The sequence below is a fragment of the Aquarana catesbeiana genome, linkage group LG06, assembly GCF_042186555.1.
Source record: "Aquarana catesbeiana isolate 2022-GZ linkage group LG06, ASM4218655v1, whole genome shotgun sequence".
Taxonomy (NCBI): Eukaryota; Metazoa; Chordata; class Amphibia; order Anura; family Ranidae; genus Aquarana; species Aquarana catesbeiana.
The window spans coordinates 198,664,397-198,689,430 of record NC_133329.1 but is presented as its reverse complement, the minus strand read 5'-3'; the positions used below and the strand labels follow the sequence as shown (position 1 = coordinate 198,689,430).

Genomic DNA, 25,034 nt, shown 5'->3' with positions numbered 1-25,034 from the left:
CTTCACACTCTGGAGAAGAGGAGGAGGAGCAAGAGGCAGATGCACCTTCAAGATAAAAGCTGTCCTTGGAGCAAGTAGACAGTCTGTTGAAAGCAATATATGCAACATTGGGAATGGAGGAAGAAAAAAGAGAATTATCGCTGCACGATTGAATGTATGAAGGGCTTAGTGAAGCAACAGGTCGCACTTTCCCTGTACATTCGGTAATCTCGGAGACCATTAAAAAAGAATGGGCTGACCCAGAGAGAAAACCTTTTTTCCCAAGAGCTCACAAGAGGCGTTTCCCATTTAATGATAATCCTGAGTCACTTTGGAATAAAGTTCCAAAGTTGGATGCAGCTTTTTCCCAAGTATCCAGATCAACAGATCTGGCATTTGAGGACATGGGTACCTTGAAGGATCCTATGGATAAGAAGGCAGATCAACGGCTTAAAAAAGCCTGGCAGTCCATTATAGGGAATCTTAAGCCGGCTATGACTACGACTTGTGTCTCCAAAAATATGGAGTTTTGGCTGAATCAGTTAAAAGCACATATTATAGTTGATTCACCCAAACAAGAGATTCTAGATTCCTTCTCAACCCTTACAGCAGCTGTAGCATATATTTCTGACGCCTCTGCAGATTCAATTAGAATGTCATCTAGATCAGGGGCCCTGACCATTTCAGCTAGGAGAGCTTTATGGCTGAAAACATGGCCTGGGGATGCAGCTTCCAAAAATAAATTATGTGGAGTTCCGTTTTTGGGAGATCTGTTATTTGGTCCTGAGCTAGTCTATTTTAGATAGAACGGCTGATAAGAAATCCTTTCCTATAAAAAAGAAAAAACAGCCGGTTAGGCGGTTTTTTCGACCTCAAAAAAATCAGGAAAAAGGTAACAGGCCCCAAGAAAAAAAGAAAGAATTGGTCGGCGCAAAGAGGAAAAGGCAGAGGGAATATCCTTTTCAATTCTCCTACGCCAGCCAATAAAACACAATGACTTGGTGGTGCCTGTGGGAGGAAGGCTTCAGAAATTCCTTCCTCTTTGGGCAAACATAACAAAAAACCCTTTTATTTTGGACTTGATAGCCCAGGGATACAAGATAGAGCTGTTGGACCTTCCTCCAGAGAGGTACTGTGTAACAAGTCTGCCAAAAGACACAACAAAAGCCCTAGCCGTGAAGAACCTGTTAGGCGATCTGATAAAACAGGGGGTTGTGGTTCGGGTACCTCCGGAGGAGGTTTACCAGGGGTTCTATTCCCATATCTTTCTAATAAAGAAGCTGTCAGCTAGTTTTCGGCTCATCCTCAATTTAAAACTGTTAAACAGGTCAGTCCAATACAGGCGATTCCGCATGGGCTCCATCTTTTCGGTAAGAAATCTCTTGGTCAGGGGATGCTTTATGGCATCAATCGACTTAAAGGATGCATACCTACATATACCTATAGCTGCTCAGTCTCAATTCAGGGCCCTCCCGTTTGGTCTGTCTTCCGCTCCTCGAATATTTACCAAAATTATGGCGGAAGCCTTAGCTCCCCTCCGGCTGCAAGGGGTTGCGGTCGTCCCTTACCTGGACGACCTCCTTTTCTTTGCCCCTTCCAGGGAAAAGTTACAGGAGGATTTGATCAAGGCTCGCAATCATCTGGAGGCCTTAGGTTGGATTGTAAACATCCAAAAATCAAATTTCAATCCAGCACAAAGAGTCCAATTTCTGGGGTATCTGATAGACTCAGTAGATCAAAAGATCTTTCTTCCAGAAGCGAAGAAAGTAAAGGTATTGCATGCAGTATCCAGCCTTCAGACGAACCTGGAAGTATCAGTCAGAAGGATTATGTCAGTACTGGGAACCTTGACCTCAACTATGCCGGCCATTCAATGGGCCAGACTCCATTTTAGACCCCTTCAGAATTTTCTGTGATCTGGGATCACAGTCCAGAAGCTTTAGACTCAAAGGTAAAACTTCCCACCAGAGTAAAAAGGACCCTTTGGTGGTGGAGAGATCAGGCAGTGCTGTCAAGAGGTTTGCTCTGGTCCTTCCCAACAGAGAGAAGGATAACGACAGACGCCAGCAGTTGGGGATGGGGAGCACACTGGGGTCAAAACATAGCTCAGGGAGTTTGGTCCCCAGTGGAAGCAGGAAGGTCATCAAATTGGAGGGAATTAAAGGCAGTCGCTCTAGCCTTGGTTGCCTTTTCTCCAAAACTTCAGGGATCCCATGTGCAGATTCTGTCAGATAACGCCACCACGGTGGCATACCTGAACAAACAAGGAGGCACAAGGAGCGGTTCGCTTCTACTGCTATCTTCAGAGATCCTAGAATGGGCAGAGAGGTATCTACTTTCCCTGTCAGCAGTACATCTCAAGGGCACGCTAAATGGAGTAGCAGACTTCTTGAGCAGACAAAAAATTCAGGAGGCAGAGTGGAGTCTGAATCCAGAAATATTCACTCTAATCACCCAGACGTGGGGGTGCCCACAGGTGGATCTATTCGCATCAAGAGAAAATGCTCAGCTCCCTCAGTTCTTCTCTTTGCACCGAGACAACGGATCATTATGGATAGATGCCCTGGCACATCCTTGGAAGTTTCAGCTGGGTTATGCCTTCCCCCCTTTTCAGCTAATTCCTTTGGTATTGAGGAAAATACAAAAAGAGAAGGTGTCGGTAATCTTGATCACCCCGTATTGGCCAAAAAGGGCCTGGTTTTCCTCCATTCTACTAATGTCAGTCAAGCCATTCTGGCAACTCCCCCTCAGACAGGACTTACTACTGCAAGGTCCAGTGTATCATCCGGATATAGCAAGGCTAAGTCTCACTGCTTGGTATCTGAGGAGCAGTTGTTAAAAAGCAAAGGTTTGTCAGAGCCTCTAGTATCCACTTTGCTTGCTAGTAGAAAGAAGGTGACTAGAGGTATCTACGCTAAGGTTTGGAAAATCTACAACTCTTGGTGTCGCTCGGCAAACCGAAATTTAGAAGACATCGTGTCGGTTCTGGAATTTCTGCAGAATAGGGTAGACAAAGGGCTGCCAATTAGCACTCTTAAAGTACAAGTGGCTGCCCTAGGAGTATACCTGGAGCAACCTATTTCCTCAGTTCCGATGGTCACAAGATTTTTCAGGTCACTTACCAGATCCAGACCAGTTCCCACTAAACACTTTCCAAGATGGGATTTGACAGTGGTCTTACAAGTACTCACAAAAGATCCTTTTGAGCCGTTACAGTCAATCTCTTTAAAGAATTTAACTCTGAAGACGGTATTCTTAGTGGCAGTTACGTCTGCGAGAAGAATTGGAGAACTTCATGCTCTTTCAGTTAAAGAGCCCTTTATGTTGATTTACCCAGACAGGATTGTGCTTAGAACAGATCCAGGGTTTTTACCAAAAGTGGCATCAGTCCATAACAGGTCGCAGGAGATCATCCTGCCAACTTTTTGTTCAGATCCTTTAGGAAGTAAGGAAGAATTATTTCATAAGTTAGATGTAAGAAGAACTTTATTACATTACTTAGAAAAAACAAGGGACTTAAGGTCTTCGGACTCTTTATTTGTTTTGTATTCTGGCAACAGAAAAGGAAGGCAAGCTTCAAAGGGATCAATCGCCAGATGGTTAAGAATGGCTATTTCAGAAGCTTATGTCCAGTTGGGTTTGTCTCCTCCTCAGGGAGATCAAGCACACTCTACTAGAGCTCTAGCCACTACATGGGCAGAAAGAGCTGGTGCCACCCCAGACCAAATTTGTAAGGCGGCTTACGTGGTCAAGTTATCTTACGTTTGTTCGTCACTACAGATTGGATCTTCTGTCAGCTGGCGATCAGGCTTTTGGCAGAAAGGTCCTGCAGACTGTTGTCCCTCCCTAGTTGGTAAGTCTCGATTATCTTCTCATGTGCTGTCCTAAAAGATAAGGGAAAATTCAAGTTAGACTTACCGGTAACTTGTTTTCCAGGAGTCTTTCAGGACAGCAAACTACCCGCCCTTCATGTTTATATATATATATATATATATATATATATATATATATATATATATATATATATATATATATATATATATATATATATTATACGTATAATATATATATAATATTTATACGTATAATATATATATAATATTTATACGTATATGGAAGTATGTGTGTGTGTATATGTGTGTGTGTGTGTGTGTGTATGTGTGTGTGTGTATATATATATATATATATATATATGTGTATATATATATATATATATATATATATATATATATATATATATATGCACTGTGAGTTAACCGTATTATGATTATGTGTTCCAGCTTGGGCCGGAGGTACTCTACTACAACTGATGAGCTGTGGAGAGAGGCCTCCTTTTAAAGTGTGCTGGAGTTTGTGTTTCCTGTTTCCTAGTGGGTGGAGCCACTCTCTCATGTGCTGTCCTGAAAGACTCCTGGAAAACAAGTTACCGGTAAGTCTAACTTGAATTTTTTCCCACAAATAGAGCTTTCTTTTGGTGGTATTTGATCACCTCTGCGGTTTTTATTTTTTTGTGCTATAAACAAAATAAGAGCGTCAATTTTGCAAAAAACACAATATTTTTTACTTTTTGCTATAATGAATATTTTAGCTTTTTAAAAAAAAAAAAAAAAAAATAGGGTAATGATTTATAGCATTTTTATTATTATTATTTTTTTTTTTACTAGTAATGGCAGCGATCTGTGATTTTTTTTTTTTTTTTTTTTTGTTTTAATTGTGACTGCGACATTATGGCGGGGACTTTGGACAATTTTGACACATTTTTGGACCATTGACATTTATACATCGATCAGTGCTATAAAAATGCATTGATTACTGTAAAAATGTCACTGGCAGTAAAGGAGTTAACGCTAGGGGGCAATCAAGGGGTTATCTGTGTTCCCTGGGAGGTGATTCTAACTGAAGGGGGAGGAGACTGACTAGAGGAAGTGACGGATCGTGGTTCCTAACTAATAGGAACACACGATCTGTCACTCCTCTCAGAACAGAACAGGGAAGTGTGTGTTTACACACACTCGTCCCTGTTCTGTATCTCCTGCTCACAGTCGCTCATGGCCGGCAGTCATCGTCACCGTTGCCCATGAGCAACGGCACCCCTGCTGTGTAGCGGGCGCGCACGCCTGCTATCCTGATCGCGGATGTTATAGCTACGATGGTTCGCGGGGTTGTGATGACCTGCCGCAGTAAAATGACGGCGGTTGGTCAGCAAGCGGTTTAAAACAGTGTAAAAATAAAAGGTAAAATAAATAAGAAAAAAAAGTTTTTTAAAAGCGCCCTGTCCCGACCAGCTAACGTGCAGAAGCAAACGCCCGCATATGAAACCTGTGTTCAAACCACACATGTGAGGTATCGCCGCGATCGGTAGAGCGAGAGCAATAATTCTAGCCCTAGAACTCCTCTGTAACTCAAAACATGCCACCTGTAGATTTTTTTTTTTTTTTAAATGTCACCTATGGAGATTTTTAAGGGTAAAAGCTTGTCACATTCCACGAGCAGGCACAATTTTGAAGCGTGACATGTTGGGTATCAATTTACTCGGCGTAACATTATAACAATATACAACTATAACAATATAAAAAAAGAAAATGGGCGAACTTTACTGTGGTCTTATTTTTTAATTAAAAAAAGTGTATTTTTTTTCCAAAAAAAGTTTGCTTATAAGACCGCTGTGCAAATTACGATGTGACAAAATATTACAACGACCGCCATTTTATTCTCTAGGGTGTTAGAAAAAAAATGTATAATGTTTTTTCTAAGTAATTTTCTAGCAAAAAACTGTTTTTAACTTGTAAACAACAAAGCTCAGAGGCTCGTTCCTTAAGTGGTTAAACTCACTTGGTGCCTTATCTGCATTTAATTTGCCTCAGAACCTGTGTAATTCTAAGGTGTTCGTGTTTAAAGGGATGAGGTGTCAACTCTAGTAAGCATGTGTAAGAAGGGGCCCAAGGGGCTCCCATCGAGGTCTTCTCCCTGATTTGCTGGTAGTTGGTTCCCAGAAATTGAAAGCAGTTATGCTCCAACATAAATTGCAAAATATCAACTATAAACTCATTTTAAGCTCCTAGGAGGGGAAATGTCCTAGCCAGAAAATGTTGGACTGCCAATAGTCCCCATTCGTGAGGGATTGACGTGTACAATGATTCCACGTCAATCCCGATAAGGGTTGCTTTGGGGAACACAGTAGAATCCAATGTATAAGACATAAGACTTGAGCTTGTAATTCAATACACCCACAATTCCTGGGAAAGGACTGCACGTCAGTCTCCGGTATGTAGTTGCATCCGATAGTTGACCCATCACCTCTTGTTCATACTGATTTTCAGATAAAAGAACAATATTCCCACCCTTATCACTCCCTTTAATAATTTGATTGGTTGCGCTCTCAAGTGCTTTTAAGGCCAATAGTTCTTCTTTCATTAGATTGTCAATTCCCCTCCAGTGCCAGTTGACTTTAGCCAGATCTTTCTTGACCTGGTCGAGGAACAGACTGATCCATTTGTGTTTAGATAGGGGAGGCATTTTAACTGATAGTGATGTTTGAGGCTCTAGAGCATTAACGTATATAGGCAGTTGCCTCTGTATCAGAGTCTGAGTCAGCATTTTCTTGAAGCAAGGATACCAATACATCAAGTGCTTCAGCTTCTTCTTTGTCTGGGCTTGCCACATTATTGTTAGTGCAGCTTGAATGCCAATATCTGAAGATTACTTTGCTCAAGAAAAGGCTAACATCCTTATAAGCTTCAAATTCATTCATGGTCGATTTGGGAGAGAATGAAATCCCTTTCTAAGTAAGGAAATATGGTGTTGATTCAGGGGAAAGTCTGTCAAATTGACTATCTTCATATCCACCTTTCCTCCCCCACGTCCCTCAAAAAAAATGGAAATGTTCTCCCAGCGGGGTTTATAGTGACAGGGTACAGTGGGGCAAAAGTATTTAGTCAGCCACCAATTGTGCAAGTTCTCCTACGTATTTTCCATCATAATTTGCAAATAAATTATTTCAAAAATCAGACAATGTGATTGTCTGGATTAGTTTCCACATTTTGTCTCTCATAGTTGAGGTATACCTATGATGACAATTACAGGCCTCTCTCATCTTTTTAAGTGGGAGAACTTGCACAATTGGTGGCTGACTAAATACTTTTTTGCCCCACTGTATATTGGTCAAAAAGATAATACAATAAAATCAATTGTCATTTATTATACAATGAATGAATATACAATTAGATTGAATTCTTAAAAATATAAACTCTGGTTACAGACAGGTTATGAAATGTACCATAAAAGTTATAAACTCTGGTTGCAGACAGTTTATGAAATATACCATCAATAGTGAAAAAATGGTCAGCAATACAGTACATTATATGCAATTAGTAAATTGTCAACCATGTGAGTACCTTGACACGTTTTGACTAATAACGGTCTTCTTCAGGGGAATTTGTACTCTGGTGAGACATATCAGAAAATATTGTAATTCTGACACTCTAACAAGATACTGATATCTGCTATACATATAAATGGAAGTATATTTACCGCTCAAAAAATTAGATGACATATTGTGGATAAGATCTATAGTGATCCAGAGATCTTCGTGTGACATCCCCCGCTCCCCCAGGCAGGAACCAACCAAAGGGGGCTTACAAGGAGTCACACATGGGAATCTTCAAAGGGGGAAGGGGTAGAAGACACCTGTGATAATTAAATAAGTAATTTAATCATCTGGGATAATAATGTACTTTAACAGCATTTATATGGCATCAAGTGGACTTCTCTCCACCCACATATTACAGACTATTTTACCCTTGGCTTCAACGTATGTTGAGGCAATGTGGGTATTGTTGCTATATCTGAATATCTTATAGTTGCTATATATATTAATATACCAGAGCCATAGAATATGGTAGGTAGTAGGTAGAAAATGGAGTCAACAGCATACTGGTAACATGGTAGTGAAAAGTGGATGTGTAAAAAAAATAAGAATTTAATTAAAATATATGTGAAAAGGATGTTGTGTGTATAAAGTGTGTTTTTTAAGTAACCACATCAAAGGTTAAAGTAAAAGTGTGTGGGAATATATATACAAGGAAATAAAATGAAAAGGTGTAACAACACAACTAGAGTGAATAAAATGCAAAACAAATAAAGTGAGTGAAATAGATAAAGATGTGTGGAATGGAGTCAAGGTGTGTGTGATGGGTGATTATCAGTATGAATGTATGCCCCGTATGAGATTATTATATAATTACACATTTACAATGATAAAAAGATAAAAAAAGAAGCAATAATGCTGGTAGCCATGGCAAGATTGTAGGATAAGCATCAGGCATTGTTCACTGGTGGGAAAGCAAGTTAAATGTTCTAGGTATAAAGATTGTAGGATAAGCATCAGGCATTGTTCACTGGTGGGAAAGCAAGTTAAATGTTCTAGGTATAGTAATTACATTGGTTCCAATCCTATATTTATGTTTGGAAAGAGCTCTGCCGGGATCACATCGAGATCCGGGAGAGGTGGGGTGCTTAATTAAGGTCTAAGCCCATTTATGTCAGGTGTCATCTCCTTCTCTCTCCCCCTGATCGTCCATGCTGCCAAGATGACAGCCACCGTGTGGCTCCCTTGGCGTTCCTGTGAGCAAAAAGCTCCGTCCGCTGCCGTCACCCCTATCATAATGGCGTGACGCCATTACGCACAAGGGTCCGGAGCCACGCGTGCGTACAGCGTCATAGGGCATCTAGCGTTGATTAAGGGACGCCGCCGACACAGTGATGCTCCCTCTAGTGGCCAAAAGAGTAATGGCCCAATAGTAGGAGAACATAGTGAAGGGAGAATTGTGAAAGATTTCGCATCTCCCCACCGTGCCGGGAAGCCTCTGTAGAAGCTGGCGCCCACCCTATTGGGGGGGGGGGGGGGAGGAGGAGGAGAACGAAGGAAGGACCATGTATATGCATTGGAATAACTAAATATGAAGTGTAAACATTTTAAACATAGTACCCAGGAATAGGTTAGTTGTATGGAAGTTTATGTATATATGCAAACATTGAATTAGATTATAATTATTACTAGTAGCGCACAGAGGGCTTATGGAGTATATGGAGTCATTCATTGAGGTAATGATGGGTATTATGGTAAGTTAAACCAAAATTTGTGTTTTTGGATTAATATATTTGGACAATCCTTTTGGAAGGGGAACATACAAGATGTTTCCTATAGGTGCACATAAAGTGGTAGCCCATATTCCAAAAATATATATGTATACTCATACCAAAACAATGTAAAAGTCCCAAAGACGCCGTCTCGATTCAAACCGACGGTTTAATCAGAAACTGTAAAAATTACTATAAACAAAAAATGGCTACTACAGCACTCAATAATAGGCTATCACGCTGCTCATGTTTGCCTCTCATGCGTGGGGGGGAGAGGGAATGTTTAACCACCCAATGGTTAGTTGAAAAAAATCGAAAAATGCATGTGGTTAGAGTCCAGGAGTCGCGCACCCCAAGAATTATAGAGAAAAAATGGAAATGTTCTCCCAGGGTTTTTTTTATAGCGACAGGGTATATTGGTCAAAAAGATAAATGCCAACAATTGATTTTGTTATCTCCTCATTGGCTTACCTTTAACCACTTAAGCCCCAGACCATTTGGCTGGCCAAAGACCAGAGCACTTTTTGCGATTTGGCACTGCGTCGCTTTAACTGACAGTTGTCCGACGTGGCTCCCAAACAAAATTGACGTCCTTTTTTTTTCTTCCCACAAATAGAGCTTTCTTTTGGTGGTATTTGATCACCTCTGCGTTTTTTATTTTTTGCGCTATTAACAAAAAAAGAGCGACAATTTTGAAAAAAAGCTATATTTTTAACTTTTTGCTATAATAAATATCCTCCAAAAACATATAAAAATTGTTTTTTTTTTCCCTCAGTTTAGGCCGATATGTATTCTACATATTCGTAAAAAAAACCCCGCAATAAGCATTTATTGGTTTGCGCAAAAGTTATAGCGTCTACAAAATAGGGGATATTTTTATGGCATTTTTATCAAATTTTTTTTTTTTAATTAGTAATGTGACTGAGACATTGTGGCGGACAGATCGGACACTTTTGGTGCTGTTTTGGGACCATTCACATTTATACAGCGATCAGTGCGATTAAAAATGCACTGATTACTGTGTAAATGTGACTGGCAGTGAAGGGGTTAAGTGTGTCCTAGGGAGAGATTCTAACTGTGGGGGGGCTGGGCTATGTGTGACACGACACTAATCACTGCTCCTGATTACAGGGAGCTGTGATCAGTGTCACTAGGCAGAATGGGGAAATGCTTGTTAACATTTGTTTGCATTCCTCTGTTCTTCCTCTCCATGAGGCGATCGCGGGTATCCCCGCGGACATCGAGTCTGCGAGACCCGTGATCACACTCACGGAGCTCACGGCGGGTGTGCGAGTCCACAAGCCGCCTCTCAAAGGGCAACGTACAGGTACGTTAATCTACCTGTACGTGCTCTTCTGCCGCAGTATATCTGTGTAAGGCGGTCGGGAAGCGGATAAATAGACTATCCTCCCTTTAGTCCATCATAAATGCTGTTACCAGACTCATCCACCTTACAAACTGCTCACTGTCTGCTACCCCTCTCTGCCAATCCCTCCATTGGCTGCCACTCGCCCAACTAATTAAATTCAAAATACTAACAAGTTACAAAGCCGTCCACAACTCTGCGCCCAGGTACATCACTAGCCTAGTTCCTCCCAAGACCTCCTGCTCTCTAGCTCCCTCATCACCTCCTCCCATATCCGCCTCCAGGACTTCTCCCGAGCCTCGTACATCCTCTGTAATTCCCTACCCCAACCTTTCAGACTGTCTCCAAATTTATCCACTTTTAGGCGATCCCTGATAGCTTTCCTCTTCAGAGAAACCTATCCTGCCTCCATCTAACAACTGCACTATTTTCTCCATTAGCTCATCCCCCACAGCTATTACCCTTTTGCATAACTTGACCCTCCCTCCTAGATTGTAAGCTCCACCCAGCAGGGCTCTCTGATTGCCACCTCTATTGAATTGAATTGTATGGTAATTGTACTGTCTGCCCTAATGTGAAGCACTGCGCAAGCTGTCGGCGCTATATAAATACTGTATAATAATAATAATCCACTTCCCCCCCTCATAATACACAATGGGCTAATTCCTCATGTTATTTATTGCGTGTGCTGGCTCTGAGCTCTTTGATTTCTTCCTATGTCTTTTCCTCTTTTTGGGTCCGTCCCCTGTGTATGGGTATTGCGTTTTGCCTCTCGATGTTTTGGAATTTCTTCCCCTTTTTTGAAGCCTGTAGTGTCCTGCCCACCCTCCCCCGTTTTCTCTAAAAAGTTAGACTTTCCCAAAGGTTCTCCTTCACCATCTGTGGAAGAATGTGTGTAAGAGGTAAGGGTCTGATTTCTACCTTTTTCTTCTATGAGTCCTTCTTCTTCCCCCTATGTGCAGTTATATCAAAAATATTGTCTCTTTCCCAGTCTGTGAGGATATCGTTTCCATCCCGGCATGATGGCTTGGAAGTCTGCGGAACGGTGAGCTTCTTTCTAGGTTCCTGCCACTTGTTGGGGCTTGATTTATGCATCACCATACTACTGACCAGACCTATATTTCCACAAATTACCTGCTGCGGCGGTACATGCCAAGGACTCTGTCTGTTATTGGGGGTAGAAAGCTGCACTGGCTGTATATATCTCAGCGCTCCATAAACAATACGAGGATTTCCTGTCACCTCAGCACAGGGTTCCACTCTGATGATTATATAGCCTCAGGCTGATGAAATGTCTACTATTTGATCACATCTTTTTATCCTACGCTGAAGACTAAAGTGAGACTGTTTGCTATTTTTGTATGACGCTCTGTGCTGTGCTTTCTTATCGTGCATCAAGGGACAAAGAGCCATAGTAGTTACTATGTGTTTATAGGCCACCTTCAGGTGATGGACACTGGCATGCCCTAAGATAAAAAGTGCACTCCCTATTTAACCCCTCCCACTACTGGGAGTATCTCAGTTTTTTCACCAGTGTCTAAGGTGGTGGTCACGAGTAAAGATGTGCTGTGCTGAGCTCCACTGGAGCAATCCCTGCTGGGGCTAGCCATGCAGCCGGATCCATTCAAAGTGTCTTTTAGGCCGAATTGAATGGTACCCGGGCCTCGTGTCCGAAGAAGCGAGGTCTTGCCTGTAAACGCTTCTCTTTTTAGAGAGCTGGACCCCGGGATCCAGTACTTTTGGTAGTAAGGCGGTGGTGCTATTACAGGTCCAGGATTGTGGGTTTCCTCGAGGATCTCCAGCTCCTGAAGGTTTAACGGAACCCACCGTGAAGGGGGAAGATTGGGTCTGTTGGTTTTACTACAGAAAACCCTGCGGCGGGAAAGGTAAGTGGAGTTTTTCTAAGAAATTTTTGAATTTTCTTATGAATGTCTCCTTTAACCACTTGCCTACTGGGCACTTAAACACCCCTCCTGACCAGACCACTTTTCAGCTTTCGATGCTCTCACACTTTGAATGACAGTTACTCAGTCATGTAATACTGTACCCAAATGAATTTTTTGTCCTTTTTTTCATACAAATAGAGCTTTCTTTTGGCGGTATTTGATTGCCTCTGGGTTTTTTATTTTTTGCGTTTATAAATGAAAAAAGACCAAAAGTTTTGAAAAAAAAAATGCATTTTTCTGTGATAAAATTTTGCAGATTAATTTTTCTTCATATATTTTGGCCACAATTTATACTGCTACATATCTTTGGTAAAAATAACCCACATTAGTAGATGATATTTGGTCTTTGTAAAAGTTGGAGTCTACAAGCTGTGGTGCAAATCATAAAAAATTGATCACAGCTGATGTACTGATGGCCTATCTCATTTCTTGCGACCCTAACAAGCCAGGAAAGTACAAATACCCCCCAAATGACCCCCCTTTTTCTTTTTTTTTTTTTTTTTTTTTAAGTAGACATTCCAAGGTATTTAGTAAGATGCATGGTGAGATTTTTGATGTTTTCATTTTTTCCCACAATTCTTTGCAAAAATGAAGATTTTTTTTTTTCCACAAAATTGTCGTTGTAATAGGTTATTTCTCTCACATGGCATGTGTATACCACAAATAACGCCCCAAAATACATTCTGCTACTCCTGAGTATTATGATACCACATGTGTGAGACTTTTTCACAGCCTAGCCACATAGAGAGGCCCAACATGCAGGGAGCACCATCACGTGTTCTAGGAGCATAAATTACACATCTAACTTGTTGACTACCTATTACACTTTTGAAGGCCCTGGAGCATCAGGACAATGGCATGTGGCACTGATGGCATGTGGCACTGATGGCATGTGGCACTGATGACAGATGGCACTAATACATGGCACTGATGACACGTGACACTGATGACAGATGGCACTAATATGGCCCTGATGACAGATGGCACTAATACGTGGCACTGATGACACGTGACACTGATGTGACACTGAAGACAGGTGGCACTAATGACGGGTGGCACTGATGACAGATGGGACTGATACGGGGCGCTGTTGACATGTGACACTGCTAACAGATGGCACTGGGCACTGATAGGTGGTACTGGGGCCCAATGGCACTGATAGGTGGTACTGGGGCCCAATGGCACTGATAGGTGGTACTGGGGCCCAATGGCACTGATAGGTGGTACTGGGGCCCAGTGGCACTGGGGCCCAGTGGCACTGATAGGTGGCACTGACACGTGACACTGATGACCGATTGCACTGATAACAGATGGCTCGTGGCACTGGGGCCCAATGGCACTGATGGGTGGCACTGGGGCCCAGTGGCACTGACACGTGACACTGATGACAGATTGCACTGATACGGGGCACTGTTGACTCGTGGCACTTAGGACAGATGGCACTGATAGGTGGCACTGGGGCCCAATGGCACTGATAGGTGGCACTGACAAGTGGCACTGGGGATAGATGGCACTGATAGGTACTGTGGACACTGAGGTGTCAATTGCGGGAGAGTCAGCTTTCACAATCTGTAAGATTGATGGTACAATTTCTTGCTGAATGCAAAACACTTTCCTCTGGCAGGTTGAGTGTCTCAGCCTGCGCTGACAGTAATTGGTAAATCACTGAGAAACCAGTTTTAACAGGTGTTTAAGGTTATCCTGCTCAGCAGGTCCAGGAGGCAGCTTTATGTTTGCAATAGTTGCTATGAAAGATTGCACCTTCGCTAAGTGTCATGCAAGAAGCTCCTGGCTAGTCTTCCCTTTTGCGGTAAGACCGCTATCTGGGGATATTTTGGATATATCCAAAGGATTTCTAGCAAAAGAAAGATACCCCTTTTGCCTTAAGTGAAGGAGTAAATGTGTTTTTTCTTTCAAAGCTCCTTCTGTGCCAGGGGAATCAGCCTCCAGGCAGTCACGACGGCCTCCGCCGTCAGGTTCAAAGGGTAATCCTCAGGGTTAACCCCAGGGACAAAAGAGGTCTTGAGGGAGGAAGCCTACAAGATACTGTAGCCTCCTTATGAGATGGTGCCCCCGCTTGCTCAATAGGGAGAATTCTTCTAGACAGTTCTCAGGGATCTGGCAAAAGGAATGTCAAGATGAATGGGGGACTTCCTCAATGGCTCCAACGTACAAACTGGAGTTCCAAGAGTTCAAACGTTACTAAGAATCCAGAGAAAAAGAAATCATTCTCTACAGCATTGGTCCATTTTTTGGCAAAAAGTGTTCATGGTCGCTCCCATGTAAGAGCAGAGATTGGGATTTGGTTAAATCCAAATGGACCTTCTAGATCTCAAAAATCTAAAATTCAATTGCCGAATATAATCTCTCCCTTTTTGCATGAAGATGCATATCTCCATATGCCTATTTCCTCACTCACTAGTAATATTTTCTTTCAAAGTGGAAAATCTTTTTTCAGTATGTAGCTCTGCTTTCCAATCTAGCTGCTACACCTCGAGTACAAGATTCTGGCTGAGGGCCCAAGGTATAACAATTATGGTTTACCTAGTCGATCTGTTCTTGTTAGACCAGTCGGTAGCCTGCTTAAACCAAAAGTATGGTCACCACATTCGACTACCTGGAATATCTAGGTCTGATTCTCAACCTAGGAGGAATCTTCTTTAAAACATGAAGAAAATACTTTGTTCTGATCATAGGTACACCCAGAAAAGGGTATTCGTACCCCAGGCTAAGATCAGCGCCATAAAGGACTGATCTAGGTAGTCGAAGCAAGATGTTTCTCCTATTCAACTTTGCGTGAGATTGTCGGGAAAGATGGTGGCTTCATTCAAGGTCGTTCTTTATGCTCAATCTTATTCTAGACTGCTGCAAAGCAGTATCCTATCGGTTTGAAACAGAGAAAATTGAGTACTGTCCGTGATACTTTTTTTATTTTCACTAACATACAATTTTTCAGGACAAGCTTTCGGGGTATGTCCCCTTCTTCAATCACGGACAGTACTCAATTTTCTCTGTCACAATTGCACTAATACGGCTACAATCAAATCGGGTTTGAAACAGAGAATTCAAGCTCTATATTCCCAATGTGTCTGACTCCAAAGCCTACGGCCACATCACCCTGATAGCGCTCGATCTCATCCGATCTTGGAGGCTAAGCAGGGTCGGGCCTGGTTAGTACCCGGATGAAAGACCACCTGGAAATACCAGGTGCTGTAGGCTGAGTGCGCCGGAGCCTCACTTTATGGTTAACATCCAAAAATCTGCGAAGGGGAAAATCCTTCTTTCAGTTACCTGGGAAATAGCATCAACATATGACAACCTTTTTTTTTGTTTAGGTTGGGGCACAGTCCTGAAAGAGGCAGCTGTCCAGGAGAAGTGGTCTAGATCAGAAATGGCCTTGCCCATTAACATTTTAAAAATTCAGGCAGTACACTTGGTTCTGAGGGCCTGAACGTTCATTTTAAGGTATTGTCCTGCTACCTTACCTTGAACCCATGGACCCTACCTTCACGGCCAGACCTTCTCTCGCAAGGTCCGAAATTCCTTCCTACCTTACAAACGACAAATTTAACGGTTTGGCTATTGAGGCCCACACTCTGAAGAAGCGTGGGCTGTCAGGTTCGGTAGTTTTCTACCTTGGTTTATGCAGAGCCAGCCTCCATGGTTATATATTATGGAGTCTGGGAAACATATGTCTCCTGGTATGAAACCAGGAGCTGCACCCCCAGGAAATAAATCTAGGTAGAGTCCTTGATTTTTTTTCTGCAGATGGGGTGAGAAATAAAGCTGGCCTTGAGTGCTTTCTAAGGACAGGTCTCGGCCTTATCGGTATTATTTCAGCGACCACTTGCTTCGCATTTTTTGGTTCGTAACTTTATTCAGGGGGTAACACGGCTTAATCTCCGGTTAGGTAACCCCTGAACCCTTGGGACTTTAGTTTTGTCGGCATTACAAAACAGACTTTTTTGGGCCGATACGACATATTCCCTTCCTTTTTTGACAAGGAAATAATTTTCAAGAAGGGTATCCATATTAGCTGCTCTTTGTAAAGAGCCATATTTTTGTTCACAAAGATGAGGTAGTATTGTGTCCTCATCCTAACTTTTTACCAAAGATAGTATCAGGTTTTTATCTAAACCAGGATATTGTTCTACCGTCTTTTTTTTCCAGAACCCTGTACTTTGGAAAAAAAAATCACTACTTTTTTTGATGTGGTGAGAGCAGTCAATGTCTAATTAAAGGCGATTGCTCAGATTCGGAAAACGGATGTTTTTATTTGTGTTACCTGAAAGTCCTAAAGGAGGACAGGCAGCATCGAAATCTACTATTCTAAATAGATTCGACAAGTTCAAGCTCATGGTTAAAGAGGTGAATTCCACCCTCTCAAATCAAAACGCACTCCTCTAGGGCTGTTGGTGCTTCCTGGGCAGTGCATCACCAAGCCTCCATGGCTCAAATCTCTAAGACTGCAACTTGGTCTTCAGTCTATACATTTACCAGATTCTATCAAATAGATGTAAAAGGTCATGAGGATATCGCCTTTGGGCACAGGGTACTGCAGGCTGCAGTATTAGTCCTCTAGTCTCTTATTGCCCTACTTTATGTTGTCTCCCTCCCTTCAGTTGGCATTGCTATGGGACATCCCACATAGTAACTACTCTGTGTCCCGTGATGTACGATAAGAAAATAGGATTTTTAAAACGACTTGCTTGTAAAATCCTTTTCTTTGAAGTACATCACGGCACACAGAGGTCCCTCCCTTCTTTGGTATACAGGTGTATTGCTTTGCTACAAAACTGGCATACTCCCAGTAGTGGGAGGGGTTATATAGGGAGTGCACATTTTCTCTTAGGGCGTGCCAGTGTCCATCACCTGAAGGTAGCCTATAACCCACATAGTAACTACTATGGCTCTGTGTCCTGTGATGTACTTCAAAAGAAAGGGTTTTACAGGTAAGCTGTTTTAAAAATCCTATTTTTTTTCTATTGAGAGATCGCTCTTGTAACACAGCAGATATTCAACCCAGCATATTAGTCTATTTCAACTCAGCTGTTTAGGATTAGAGTGTGAATTCAGAATGAATGTGGTAGCTACCTGTGCCTCGACAGCATTGTCAAATTTTAAATGTATGTGGTGGAGGTGCATTTTTTACTCGTTTAATTTGAATTTTGTGTTTTTTTTTTTCAATAAAATATAATTTTTTTTCTAACACCGCTGTCTCTCTTGAAGACTCACTTTGGACTCTATCCTTGTTCTATATAAACAGTTTATTATGCTTCAGTGAGGAATACACACCGAAGCAATCGGTACTGATCGCTCATTGTGTTCATTTAGGAAGGGACTGGTATGTCCCTCCCCCCGATCTTTCCGCTCTACAGCAGCTGTATTTGGCTGGAGGGGAAGGGGGAGAAGGAGAATCCAACCAGGAACACTGCAGGGAGTAGATCCAGGGCATCAGTGAGGAAAGGGGGCAGTAGAGAGGGAGTCAGAGCAGAGTGGGAGAGGGAATATTTTTTCTGAAGTCAGCAGGAGGGGAGAGGACGAGAAGTCGATAGCTGCAGGGGAGCCACAGGTGAGCAGTGCTGTGGAAGGGGGCACTTCAGAGGACAGGGGGACCGGCGACAGCTCCTCCATTTGTGCATGTGTTATTGCACAGTGGGCCCCACCGCCCCTCCTCCCTGAGGGCCTGTGTGCATTGCACACATGGATGATACACTACTGAACCAACACTAAAAATCATACACATTCCACCCATTCAGTGTTCATTTCGTCAAATAAAACAACTAAAACATTTTAGTCAACTAAATTAATACTATTTTAGTTGACTAACAACTGAGATGACTAAAATACAACTAAAACTAAAATGCCATTTTAGTCCAAAGACTAAGACTAAAACTAAATTGAAATTTGACTTCAAAATTAACACTGGTCTGTAGTGCATGTTCATGCCTCAATACCATAAATAAAAACATATTAGATTTTTACTCCAGCAGTATATAATAAGTTTGGAAATTGTAGAGAAATGTTAACTAATGCAATACAATTTAATTACACCCATTAGATTTTAGTCGACTAAAATGTACTGGAGATTTAAAAACGACTAAAACTAAAACAATTGCAGAAGACTAAAATGGGACTAAAACTAAAATACCATTTTAGTCAAAAGACTAAAACTAAATCAAAATGTGCTGCCAAAATTAACACTGCACCAATTAACTAGTCTATATTGTGCAGTGGATCAGGATTATATGTTATCAGGAGAAAATATGGGTCGTCCACAACAAGCAGCGTCTCCTCCTTGATGCCTGTGGCATTCTTTACTGGTCTTCTCCCACTTTTTGTCTGTTCTGTTACTCAGCTGATGGCTGTTAAAAAGAAGGATTTTGGGACTTTAAATAAAGCAGTGACTGGTCATATGCCTCCATCCCTGTCTATATGAAAGAAGGAACAGGAAGGGTGGGACTTTATCTGATAGCTAGATAACTCTCTCACCTCTTTCTCACAGGCTCTCTGAAAAAACTGCAACTGATTAGGTTGTTGTGGAATTTTGCTGTTTTGGCATTTTGTGTTCAGGATTTCTGATTTTCTTAGGTGTTTATACTGTCCCAGTATACCTTATAACTATAAACAGATAGACCTTTTTTTCTGCCTGTGAAAAGTGTTCCACGTCTGCATGCTGTGCTGAGGACGGGACACTGTGTTCCTGTTTGGAGGAGGCGGGAGCAGCCTGAGGTTAATTCTGTTGGTCAGGAGTAGGGATGAGCCGAACACCCTCCTATTCGGTTTTACAGCAGAACATGCAAACAGGCAAAAAACACACGAAGACAGTTGACACGAACTTGAATAATCAAAAGTGCTAATATTAGAGGCTTATATGCAAGTTATTGCTGTAAAAAGTGTTTGGGGACCCGGGTCCTGCCCCAGGGGACATGTATCAATGCAATTTTTTTTTTTTTTAAAACTGCCGTTTTTTCGAGAGCAGTGATTTTTTTTTTTTTTTTTTTTTTTTAATGCTTAAAGTGAAACAATAAAAATTAAATATTAATTTAAATATTGTGCCTGGGGGGTGTCTATAGTATGCCTCTAAAGTGGCAGTAGTACCACAGCAAAATGACAATTCTAAAGGAGACATTTCAAACTGATCGCGGGTGTAATGAATTGTCGGGTCTTGGCAATATAGATAAAACTCATTGAAAAAAAGAGCATGGGATTCCCCCCCCCCCCCAAGTCCATTAACAAGCCCTTTGGGTCTGGTATGAATATTAAGGGGAACCCCGAACCAAAATTAGAAAAGAAAATTGTGTGGGTGTCCCCCTAAAGTTCATACCAGGCCCTTCCGGTCTGATATGAAAATTAAGGGGAACCCTGCGCCAATTTTTTTTAAAAAAATGGTGTAGGGGTCCCCCCAAAATTCATATCAGACCCTTATCTGAGCATGCAACCTGGCAGGCTGCAGGAAAAGAGGGGGGGACGAGAGAGTGCCCCCCTCCTGAACTGAACCAGGCCACGTGCCCTCAACATGGGGGGCTGCTTTGGGGTAGCCCCCCAAAGCACCTTGTCCCCATGTTGATGGGGACAACGGCCTCATCCCCACAATCCTTGCCTGTGGTTGTGGGGGTCTGCAGGCGGGAGGCTTATCGGAAACAAGGGGACCCCCAGATCCAGGCCTCCCCCCCCAATGTGTGAAATTGTAACGGAGTACAAGTCCCCCTACCATTTCACAAAAAAAAGTGTCAAAATGATAAAAAAAAGACACGGCTTGGGACCTTCCTTTTTATTAAAAAAAAATAAAAATGTCCCACAATGTCCATTCATCTTCTATCATGCTGCCCGACAGACCGAAAAAGATTACAAAATGTATCCGCGACCGATTCGCCTCCGTGGGAGACTCCCGCCGCGTGACACTTCTTCGCTGTGACAGTTCTTATATAACTAAGGGTTGGGCCACCCAGTGACGTAACCGGGTGACCCCACCCCTTCTGATGCCACGGGGAATTCCCCATGGCTCCATACCAGACCTGAAGATTTTGGGGGAACCCTTACGCCATTTTTTAAAAAAATTTTGGCACAGGTTTCCCCTTAATTTCCATATCAGACTTAAAGGGTCTGGTATGGATTTTAGGGGGACCCCCACGCAATTTTTTTTTTTTTTAATTTTGATTTGGGGTTCCCCTTAATATTCATACCAGACCCAAAAGGCCTGGTAATGGACTGGGGGGGAGATCCCATGCTCTTTTTTTAAATGAGTTTTATCTATATTGCCGAGACCCAACAATTCATTACAGCTGCGATCAGTTTGAAATGTCAATTATTCCTTTAGAAATGTCATTTTGCTGTGGTACTGTTCTAAACATGGGAAAAATGTGCCACTTTGCAGGCATACTATAGACACCCCCCAGGCACAATATTTAAAGGAATATTTCATTTTTATTGTTTCACTTTAAGCATTAAAAAAATCACTGCTGCCAAAAAAACGTCCATTTAAACATTTTTTTTTTGCATTGATACATGTCCCCTGGGGCAGGAACCAGGTCCCCAAACACTTTTTATGACAATAACTTGCATATAAGCCTTTAAAATTAGCACTTTTGATTTTTTCATGTTAGTGTCCCATAGACTTTAATGGTGGTCCGGCAGCTTTCGAATTTGCTGCGAACGCCGCATATTGTTCAGCGAACACCCGATGTTCGAGTCAAACTTACATTTGACTCGAACATCGGGCTCATCCCTAGTCAGGAGTGAGGGGGAGGCATCTCTGCATCTCCAGTCATCTATATGTAAACTTTTCAACCTGGCTTGCACAGTTTGCAAGAATGGCAGACAGATTCTGTAGCAGTGTTATATTCCACAGAGTAGGAGTTTGCAGATGGGCACAAAACCAAGTCACCTGCTGGGCTATTGACACTTGCCTAGGTCGCCTTGTAGGTTACCCTCCTCTACTTCCAGGCCACTATATACAAAAACCACTATAGTAAAATGGTCATATTTTTTTTTTTATTACATATTGTATCAGTTGCTCATAATTTTTGCATGTCTAAATCGAGTTTTTGTCTCTCTAGTGTTCAAAGCTTCTTTCTGACACAACAGTCATCAGGTTTTACCCAAGCAAGTTTGTATTGATTACTGATATCCTGGACACCTTTGGTAAGTTCTGGTTAAGATTATTCTAAACTTTGATGTTAATATGATCCCTGTGAAAGAGTGCATTTAAGTTTCATTAATGTATTTTCCTTTGTGTATAGAAGCAGTTGAAAGTGATTTGGCCAGAAGGCGTGTTTCATTATTGCACTTTTCTTTGTGTATATAAGGCAGCAGGGGAGACTTGGGGAGAGACTTAACACCTCCTTCCCCCTAATTGTACTTGCACTCCTTTCCCCTCTCTATTATATGCCCTCTTTCTCACTTTTTAAAAAATATTTCTCGCCTCTCTAGCTTTACCAATTACATGTGCTCAGAACAGGGATAATCCTGATCCCTAATCCTGTACGAACAGCACTGCTTTGTTAGGGCTCAGTCATAATGGCAGCAAGGACTGCTGCGCCTCTGAAAAAGCGACCCATGCTCTGATTGCTTTTCAGAGGCATTTGACAGGTGGTGAAGAGGTTATAAGTTGCCTCATGGTTTTACCGCCCAACAGCATCGCCACCCCCCCAAACCTCATATGTGAACAAGCCCTGGATTCACATCTGTGCAGCTGCATGTAGGGCAGCTCATTACTTCAATGGGCTACCCTTGCCGCTGAAACATAGGGAAAGAAGTCTCCAACCCTTTTTTTATAATCTCGCTGCACCGAAAACGCACTGCCTTTATCAGTGCCTGGGGGTTTCATTAGGATTTAATGGCACCCTTGTGTGTCTGCTAAAGAGCAGAACGTTTGCTTTTCAGGAAAGAGTGCAATTTTGTGTTCTGCGACACAGTAACATGACCCAAGCCTTAGACTGGGGTGCCTCAAGACTTAAATTACTTTTTTACTTTTGGAAAAAGGTTGAGAAACACTGCCATAAGGTAACTTGAAGACTACTGGGTTTACCCCATTAGTATCTAGGTAACAGGCTGGGTAGGTGGGTCTTGGCTTTGGTGAGTTGAAGCTCCAAGAGAAGGTAACTGAGCTTTTGAAACTTTAGATCTTTTCTAGTCTCTGCTATATATTTTGGGGAAGCTTTGCTACCTTTTCAATAAAGATTCTGGGTTCTGAAGCTATGCTTAAGTCTGTTCCAGCGTTAAAGTATAAGTAGTAGTTAGTTTTGGATAGAGTGGTGAGGGATTAGAACACCTGTTAGTTCTTATTGCTGTCTATTTTCTATTTGTCCTGTTTACTATTATCATTGAAAGCAAAAGTGTAAAAATCACAGAAAAGTAATAGAGAGAAAATCTTTCAATGGGGACACTAGTTCTAGTGACCTGGGGGCCACCAAGAAATGCCCTTAATTTGCAGGGATTTCCTCTCGCTTCCTGTTTGGCTATGGGACAGGAAGTGAAGGGAAATCTTTGTAATGGGAAACCTGAAGATGAAAAAAAAACCTGACCGGGGTTATCACGCTCCCTTACACGATCCAAAATGAAGAAAAAAGTTTTGCCTATAGTTCTACTTTAAGACTTGTGGCAGAGTTGTCTGTGTGAACAGCTTTAGTTCTTTTGATATGTTCAGTAGATTGTGGACCAAGTCACCTGATAAACAGATCTGGTTCACTGATGGGGGCCTTAAAAGTGGATTCCTCTGTAGTTTTCAGGTTTGCCATTAACCACTTCTGGACCGCCCACCGTGTATAGACTTCACTACTTTGATGTTCTATACTGTTATAGCAGCAGATAGCTGCCATAACCCCAGTATATTTTTAAACGGCGGGCGGTCCGCTTTAACATAATTGGTCCCAGCAACTGATTCGCCACAGGATCACTTTTAGGGTGGGAGGTAAGCTCCCCTCCCACCACTTCCCGGGCATTTCCACCGCTTACCGGAGAGATCGGCAGGGGTAAAAACGATCAGATCCCATGTACAGGTGGGCAGGAAGTCGTTAAATCACACGTGAGGTATTGCCGTGATCGTTGGAGCGAGAGCAATAATTCTGGAGCTAGATCTTCTCTGTAACTTTAAACCGGTAACCTGTAAAAAAAAATTTAAAGCGTCGCCTATGGAGATTTTTAAGTACCAAAGTTTGTCACCATTCCACAACCTTGCGCAATTTTAAAGCCATGCTAGGTATCAAAAATTTGCTTGGTGTATAACATTATATTTCACATTATAGAAAAAATTTGGGCTAACTTTACTGTTGTTTTTTTTTTTTATTGAAAAAAGTGTATTTTTTCCAAAAGAATGCATTTGTAAGACTGCTGCGCTAATATGGTGTGTCATAAAGTATTGTAACAAACTCCATTTTATTCTCTAGGGTCTCTGCTATATATATATATATATATATATATATATATATATATATATATATATAAAATGTTTGTGGGATCCAAGTATGTTTCTAGCAAAAAATACAGATTTTAACTTGTAAACAAGTGGCAGAAATAGGCTTAGTCCTTAAGTGAATAAACTTAGTGACACCTGTCTTAGTGAGCTCTTTGTGGAGCAGAAATTTAACCAGCTGAGTTTTCAGACGTTGGATGCACAGCCACATACGGAACAAAGTTATATTGGCTGGTGTGCTGAGCGATTTTGAGAGGTATGGTGGTCCAAAGGCATTCATATCTGACACTTTTATATGGACTATATGTAACAGTTTTTTAGTGGTGTTATTATGTAATAGTGAATTTACATTATTGGGCACATGCAGATTTGTTTTGTTTATATCACATATATGACCCATTTAGGAAAAGTGTGGTATTTGGTGTTCTATTGTTGGAGGTAGCGCAGTCAACACTACATACGTATATTTAATTTTCACCTTTTGGATGAATTTGTTTCTTGACTGCAGCAACCAGTTCATATATGTTTCATAAGTTTTTGCAATCATAAGTTTATATATGTTTCATAAGTTTTTTTTTAATCATAAGTTATTTTGCGCCAGTGTCACTTACACACTTACATCATATCTGACACTGGCTGAGTTGATTGTAATGTTGGGCTGCAGCTGTGGGGTAGTGTACTTGGTAGAAGGTAATTGACTAGCCTCACGGTAATGTATTCTCTCTTATCTGGGGGGTCTCGCCCTGACCGCAAGCTTCCTTAGGTTCTCTAAAGCTACAAGTGCAGTCATCCTCGCTCATCAAGCGGGCTTAGTTCAGTTTGTTGATGGGACCTTGTGCCCTTGAAATCAAAAACCATAGGGGTCACTGGTAAGAAATAAAAGAAATCAAAGTCAGTCGTGTCTCTCTGTGGGCTCTATTATTTTGAAGGTGAGCATTAGGAATCAGTGTATGCAGTTTATGCTTTTTCTTATCCTGGTTCGTTTCCGTGTACGGCCGCCTGCAGGTGCCTTTCCTGGCGGTCAAGCCAGTTGGTAGCCATCATTGGATTTTCAAAAAAATGTACCGAGCCATCAGAAACCACACGCAGCTTGGCAGGGTACAGCATGGAATATACCACGGAGATTGCTCGCAATCTCTTTTTAACCTATGTGTATTTTGCCCTTTGTTTCTGCACAGCTGCTGAGAAATCT

General features: G+C 41.8%; 1 protein-coding gene and 1 pseudogene across 10 annotated transcripts in view; both read left to right on the top strand.

Annotated features, from left to right (window-relative positions):
* The window catches only part of VPS35L (VPS35 endosomal protein sorting factor like), a 1,435,757-nt gene that overhangs the window by 371,256 nt on the left and 1,039,467 nt on the right, over positions 1–25,034 (top strand). For 7 of the 10 annotated variants that reach the window (XM_073591205.1, XM_073591203.1, XM_073591200.1 and 4 more), the window contains 2 exons: positions 11,475–11,528; positions 21,489–21,573. In XM_073591205.1, coding sequence (XP_073447306.1) covers positions 11,475–11,528; positions 21,489–21,573 — 139 coding nt within the window. The remainder of the gene's footprint in view (positions 1–11,474; positions 11,529–21,488; positions 21,574–25,034) is intronic. The other 3 variants (XM_073591197.1, XM_073591204.1, XM_073591201.1) reach the window with 1 other exon arrangement.
* Positions 15,530–15,648, top strand: LOC141101831 (5S ribosomal RNA; annotated as a pseudogene).